General features: G+C 61.0%; 1 protein-coding gene across 1 annotated transcript; it reads left to right on the top strand.

Moving 5' to 3' along the window:
• Positions 1–1997: 1997 nt before the first annotated feature.
• Positions 1998–6022, top strand: LOC112956380 (2'-5'-oligoadenylate synthase 3-like; the record flags this gene model as incomplete). Its single annotated transcript, XM_026049882.1, has 5 exons — positions 1998–2177; positions 4465–4747; positions 4957–5132; positions 5352–5584; positions 5875–6022. Coding segments are annotated over exons 1-5 (1020 nt in total), but the record flags the coding sequence as incomplete, so codon positions are not given.
• Positions 6023–6388: the final 366 nt, after the last annotated feature.

The raw sequence follows: 6388 nt of genomic DNA, 5'->3' as shown, positions 1-6388 counted from the left end.
GCTGGACGCGCAGAGAGGCCGCGGGCGGCTCTGCCCTGCGCACCCGCGTGCCAGCGAGGTGCGGGCAGGGAGGAGCTGCTGGAGCGAGCGGCAGAGCGGCAGCACCAGGGCTCTGCCCTCAGCGCCCACACACAGAGTGCCCAGGAGCAGGGGCTTGAAAAGCTGGATGTAGACCTTGGGGTCAGCCCTGTAGCCCTGGACAAGGTGGTCTGCAAGAGAGAAGCACAGCGGGAAGACACAGAGGCGCAGGGTGCGGGCTGGGGACCTGCGGGAAGACACAGAGGCGCAGGGTGCGGGCTGGGGACCCGGTGTGGGACACCGCCAGCCCAGCAGCCCTCGAGCAGGTGAGGGCCGGCAGGGCCCCCTGGCTCGGGAAGCGCCCGGCCGAGCGGCGGCCAGCCAGGGCAGCAGAGCCTACGGAGCGCGTCGTAGGCCGGCAGCACGTCGAAGTCGACAGACTGGGGCAGGCTCCTGGATCTCAGCTGGAAGCTCAGCACGCGGGGATTTGGCCAATGATTCACTTCAAACTCCACCTCGAAGTCCTCCTGCTGCTGGCACTGCAGCAGCCTTGGATGCAGCCCTGTGCCACATGCTGTATTTGACACTGCGTGTGCAGGGGGTTGGACTGCATGACCTCTAGACCTCCCTTCCAACCTTAAGCAGTCTATGATTCTATGGTGCCCTGGTTGTCCCACATACGCTGTGTGATCACCCATGGGGCAAGGAGGCCACGCGCTGAAGCTCCTCTCTCGTCTCTGCCCTGGACAAGCTGCTCAGTGGCCCTTGGCCCCTCTCGCACAGCAGTTGGTCCCTCCTTCCGGGCCGTGCAGTGAGAAAATAAAGGAGATGGAGAAACCCATAAGCTCCTCCTGACCTTCCTGCCATTTGACTTTCCTTTTGGAACTTCTGGAGATTGCTTAGGGATCCCATGGGGCTTCATCATCCCAGAGATAAGCGGCTCACTTATAAAGGCCTTGATGGGCTCTTGTGGGCTCGTGAGGGCTCATAGAAGCATTTAAGGGCTTCTACAGTCTCCTAAGGACTTGCACGGGTCCGTTCAAACTTGTAGAGGCCTCAACAGGCTCCTGTGCACTAGTACGTGCATGTTAGACGCCTTGAGGGCCTCCTGCAGGGATACCCGGGCCTATACAAGCTTGTAGGGGCCTCGACAGGCTGCTGTGAGCTCTCATGGGCCCCTACAAGCTTATAAAGGCCACGGTAGGCTCCTGCGCATGCAAGGGAGCCCATACAAGGTTATATAGGTATCCAGGGATTATGTGGAACACGCAGCCTTTCAAAAGACCTCCATGTGTTCCTGTGAGCTCGTAAGACCCCTTAGGGGTCTCTACAGACTCCTAAGGACACACACGGTCCCAAACAACTTGCAAAGGCTTTGAGAGGCTCCTGCAAACTGGTAGTCGGACTGACGATGGGCAGGAGAAGGTGCCAACAGCTCGGGCAGGGGGACGAGGAGGGGGGAGAGCTCAGAGCTCCTTAGAAGAGAGTGCAGGAGGATGCCTGCTCTGCTGCCTACGGTGCCCTGGGAAGGTGCTGGCAGGAAACGCTGGCTCCAGCCCAGGGGATGCTCTTGGTGCCAGGCTGGTCACAGTCTGCCCTGGGGCTGCCTCCCCCCACCTCCTGCCCCTGCATCTCCCTTCTGCTGCCCCAACAGAGCTCAGCTCCTTCCCTCCATCATCGCAGGCACCAAGGCACTGTGGGATAACGCTTGGCCTTGGAGCAGGGCCACTGTGCCTGTGTGCACCACGGGTTAGCCCCAGCTCCGGGCTCCCGGGGCAGCCTTGGTGCCTTCCACCCTTGTGCTGAGCTGGGCAGGTCCTCAGGCCTGCGTGTTGCCTGGAAGCATCTTGTCTTCCTGCTCCCTGCCTGGGGCTGAGTCATGGGGTGGAGCCACTGCTGGAATCGAAACCAGAAATCTTTGGGAGCTGGCGGAGCTGTTGGGCTGCACAGCTGCCGTCCCATCATTTGCAGCTGTGGCCATGGAGCTCTACAACACCCCGTCACGGCAGCTGGACAAGCTCATCCAGGAGGAGCTGCAGCCGGACAGCGCCTTCCTGGACCAGCTGAACAGGGCTGTGCACACCATCTGCGAGTTCCTGCGGGAGACGTGCTTCGCAGGGACACCTCCGCCCCAAACGCGGGTCCTGAAGATCATCAAGGTGAGCGAGACCCGGGGCTTGTGGACAACCCATGTGCCACCTGCCCCAGCCTCAGGCAGGACGGATTCCTTGTTGGGCACACGTGGGCAGTGCGCTCTGCAGCAGCAGGTTGATGGAGGTACCGCCAGTCCCACAAAGGGCTCTTCTTGGTGCTTCCACCACTGCTGGGCACCTGGGTCTCAACCAAGAGGCTTGCCCAGCCCCTCACTGCTAGGGGGAAAACGGGGATCGGGCACTCATTTCCCTGCTGGCCTGGGCTGAGAGAGCCCGTAGTGTCCCTGGCTACTGTGCAGCTCGGGGCCTGTGGACCCACAGCAATGCCAGCCCTGGCTCCGCTCCAGGCAAGGAGGAAGATTTTTCCAAGTGTCCTTTGGGGCTTCTTGTTTGCTGGAAGTCTCCGTTTTGTTCATGGAGAATAGCCAGGCACTTCAAGGACAGGTCGGTGGCTGCTCTGCAGCAGAAAGGCCTGCATCACTTGTTTTCATGGCCTGAAAGGCTGCTCAGGCACAGGGCATTCACAGAGCTGTAGGCAAGGGCTGCCAGATAGATAGGGCTGATGATGGGAGTGTCAGCATCTGAGGGTTTCAAGGCAGGTGTTTTCCAGGAAGTCATTTGCAGAATTGTTTTGTAACCCAGCATGTGGGAACTACAGATCTGTCAGCCTGACCTCGGTATCAGGGAAAGGTGTGGAACAGATCATCTTTGGGGCGATCACACGGGGGATCAGACCCAGCCTAGAGGGGTTCATGAAAGGCAGGTCCTGCCTCACCAACTGAGCTCCTCCTTCTATGGGCAGCTGACCCACTTAGTGGATGAGGGAAAGGCTGTGGACATACCCTACTCACACTGCAGTAAGCCCCCTGACACCAGCTCCCACTGCCTTCTCCTGGAGAAGCTGTCAGCTCATGACTTGGACGGGGCTCCTCTTTGCTGGATGAGGAACTGTCTGGAAGGGCAGGCCAAGAACCTGGTGATGAAGGGAGTTGAATCCACCTGGTGACCGCTCATGAGAGGTGTTGCCCAGGGGTCAGTGTTGGGGCCCGTCCTCTTTCGTAGCTTTATGGATGATCTGGGTGAGGGGATCGAGTGCCCCTTCAGCAAATTTGTAGAGGACGCCAAGTTGGGAAGAAGAGTTGATCTGCTTGAGGATAGGAAGGCTCTAGAGAGGGATCTGGACAGACTGGATCAATGCGTGGAGGCCACTTGTAGGGGGTTCAACAAGGCCAAGCGCCAGGTCCTGCACTTCGGTCACAACAGCCCCATGCAGCGCTGCAGGTCTGGGGCAGAGTGGCTGGAGAGCTGTGCAGCAGAACGGGCCTGCGGGTGCTGGTCAACAGCCGGCCGAACACCAGCCAGCAGCGTGCCCAGGTGGCCAGGAAGGCCAGCGCCTCCTGGCCGGTATCAGGAACAGGGTGGCCAGCAGGAGCAGGGAAGGCATCGTCCCCCTGTACTCGGCACTGGGGAGGTTGCACCACGAAACCTGAGTCCCATTTTGGGCCCCTTACTACAAGAAGGACATGGAGGTGCTGGAGCGTGTCCAAAGGAGGGCAAAGAGGCTGGTGCAGGGGCTGGAGGCCAGAGCTTGTGAGGAGCGGCTGAGGGAGCTGGGTTATTTAGTGTGGAGAGGAGGGGCTCAGGGGAGACCTTATCGCTCTCTACAGCTACCTGAAAGGAAGAAGCAATGAGGCGGAGGGGTCGATCTCTTCTCCAGAATGACTGTGGCTAGGACAAGAGGAAATGGCCCCAAGTTGGGCCAGGGGAGGTTCAGGTTATACATTTGCACAAATTTGTACATGGAAGGAGTGCTGAAGCATTGGAACCGACTGCCCGGGGAAGTGGTGTTATCATCATCCTGGCTGGTGTTCCATAAACGTGAGGATGAGGCACTTAGGGACATGGTTTAGCAGGATGGTGTTGAGGGACTCACAGCTGGACTCGACAATCTTGAAGGTCTTTCCCAACCATCAGGATTCTATGATTCTATTCTATGATTCTCTAAGATGCTGGACAGCAGGATGTCTTTCAGCCTGACAGAAGCTGTGGGGACAGAAGCCAGAGCTGGAGAAGTTCAGACAGGCTTTTCTGCTGCAGAGGACATGGACCGTGGAGCAGGAGCCCAGAGCTTGGCTGACCCTTAGGATGGCATTCAGAAGGGACACGTGATGTTTAGGGTCCCTCTGTGCGCCCAGGCTTGGCCCACAGGACTTGCCTGCATCTGCCAACTCCATCATAGGCTGTGTTCAAGCAGATGATGGGCAGCCAGCAGGAACTCTCCTGTTCCCTGCAGGGTGGATCTGCAGGCAAAGGCACAGCCCTTCGAAACACCTCTGATGCGGACCTCGTGATATTTCTGAGCTGCTTCGAGAACTATAAAGACCAGGAGAAAAACCGGGCTGAGATCATCCGTGAGATCCAGAGGAGGCTGCTGCAGTGCCAGCAGCAGGAGGACTTCGAGGTGGAGTTTGAAGTGAATCATTGGCCAAATCCCCGCGTGCTGAGCTTCCAGCTGAGATCCAGGAGCCTGCCCCAGTCTGTCGACTTCGACGTGCTGCCGGCCTACGACGCGCTCCGTAGGCTCTGCTGCCCTGGCTGGCCGCCGCTCGGCCGGGCGCTTCCCGAGCCAGGGGGCCCTGCCGGCCCTCACCTGCTCGAGGGCTGCTGGGCTGGCGGTGTCCCACACCGGGTCCCCAGCCCGCACCCTGCGCCTCTGTGTCTTCCCGCAGGTCCCCAGCCCGCACCCTGCGCCTCTGTGTCTTCCCGCTGTGCTTCTCTCTTGCAGACCACCTTGTCCAGGGCTACAGGGCTGACCCCAAGGTCTACATCCAGCTTTTCAAGCAGTGCACGCGGGGAGGGGAGTTCTCCACCTGCTTCACAGAGCTGCAGCGGAACTTCATCATTGGCCGCCCCACCAAGGTGAAGAGTCTGATCCGCCTGGTGAAGCACTGGTACAAGAAGGTGAGTGGGGTCAGGCCTCCCTGTGCGGGGCACCTGGAAAGCCAGGCTTCTTGCCCAGGGTTGGAAGGAGATGGAAGGGGCTGGGGATGGAGGGCAAGAGCTGCCAAAAAGTAGCTGCCGGGACTCGCAGCCCTGCCCAGGGCTGAGGAGCTCTGCATGCTGTCCACGGGCACACTCACCCCTCTGCCCCGTCCGCCTCAGTACGTCCGTAGACACAAGGGGGTTCTGCGCTCTGGTGAGACCCTACCACCACAGTACGCCCTGGAGCTGCTGGCGATCCACGCCTGGGAGCACGGCAGTGGGGACACCAAGTTCAGCATGGCCGAGGCCTTCCGCACCGTGCTGGAGCTGCTCCAGTGCTACAGGCATCTCTGCATCTACTGGACTGTCAACTATGACTTCGAGGACATGGAGCTGAGCTACTACCTCTCAAGACAGCTGAGCAAAAGCAGGTGGGTCTGCCCGGCCGTTTGCATGGCCATGCTCTGCCCAGCCCTCCTGCAGCCACCGCCTCTTGTGCATGTGCCCCCCTGGCCTTGTCCCCACATGGGGCTCCAGCGGGGCTCCACAGTCCCCATGTGCTGCCCACGTCAGGGCTGGGACCTCTGGGCTTGGGCTGAGGACGACGGGACCTCCCTGCTCGTGCAGGGCACAGGGTCTGTGACGGTACCAGGAAGGACCCTGTCCCAGCCAAGCTGTGACCAAGGCCACGCTGAGCCCTGCACATCTCCTGTCACTGCAGGCCTGTGATCCTCGACCCGGCCGACCCGACCAATGTGGTGGGTGCGGGGAGCCGCTGGGACCTGGTGGCTGAGGAGGCTGAAATTTGCTGCATGCAGCAGTGCTGCTTGTACGGCGACGGAAGGCCTGTGCAGCCCTGGGATGTGCCGGTGAGGCTGGAGCGCAAAATGCCAGGGAATGACACGGGGCTCGGATGGAGCACATGGGCATGGAGTGGGAGGCAACTAAGGCGCCGGGCGCTGCCCCTGCCCCTGGGCACCCTGTGTGTGGGCGCTGAGGGCAGAGCCCTGGTGCTGCCGCTCTGCCGCTCGCTCCAGCAGCTCCTCCCTGCCCGCACCTCGCTGGCATGCGGGTGCGCAGGGCAGAGCCGCCCGCGGCCTCTCTGCGCACCCAGCCGCTCTGCGCGGCGGCTGCCTCCCTGCCGCGGGCTGCGAGGGCTGCAGCGGCGCTGGGGCTGCGCGGGGCGCCCAGGCCAGCGAGCTCTCTGCTCACCCCCAGCCTCGCTCCCTGTTGCA

This window comes from Nothoprocta perdicaria, unplaced genomic scaffold (assembly GCF_003342845.1).
Source record: "Nothoprocta perdicaria isolate Ctin4 unplaced genomic scaffold, notPer1 scaffold_624, whole genome shotgun sequence".
NCBI classification, from domain to species: Eukaryota; Metazoa; Chordata; class Aves; order Tinamiformes; family Tinamidae; genus Nothoprocta; species Nothoprocta perdicaria.
Note: the sequence above shows the minus strand (reverse complement) of the source record. Positions and strands in the feature narration are given on the sequence as shown.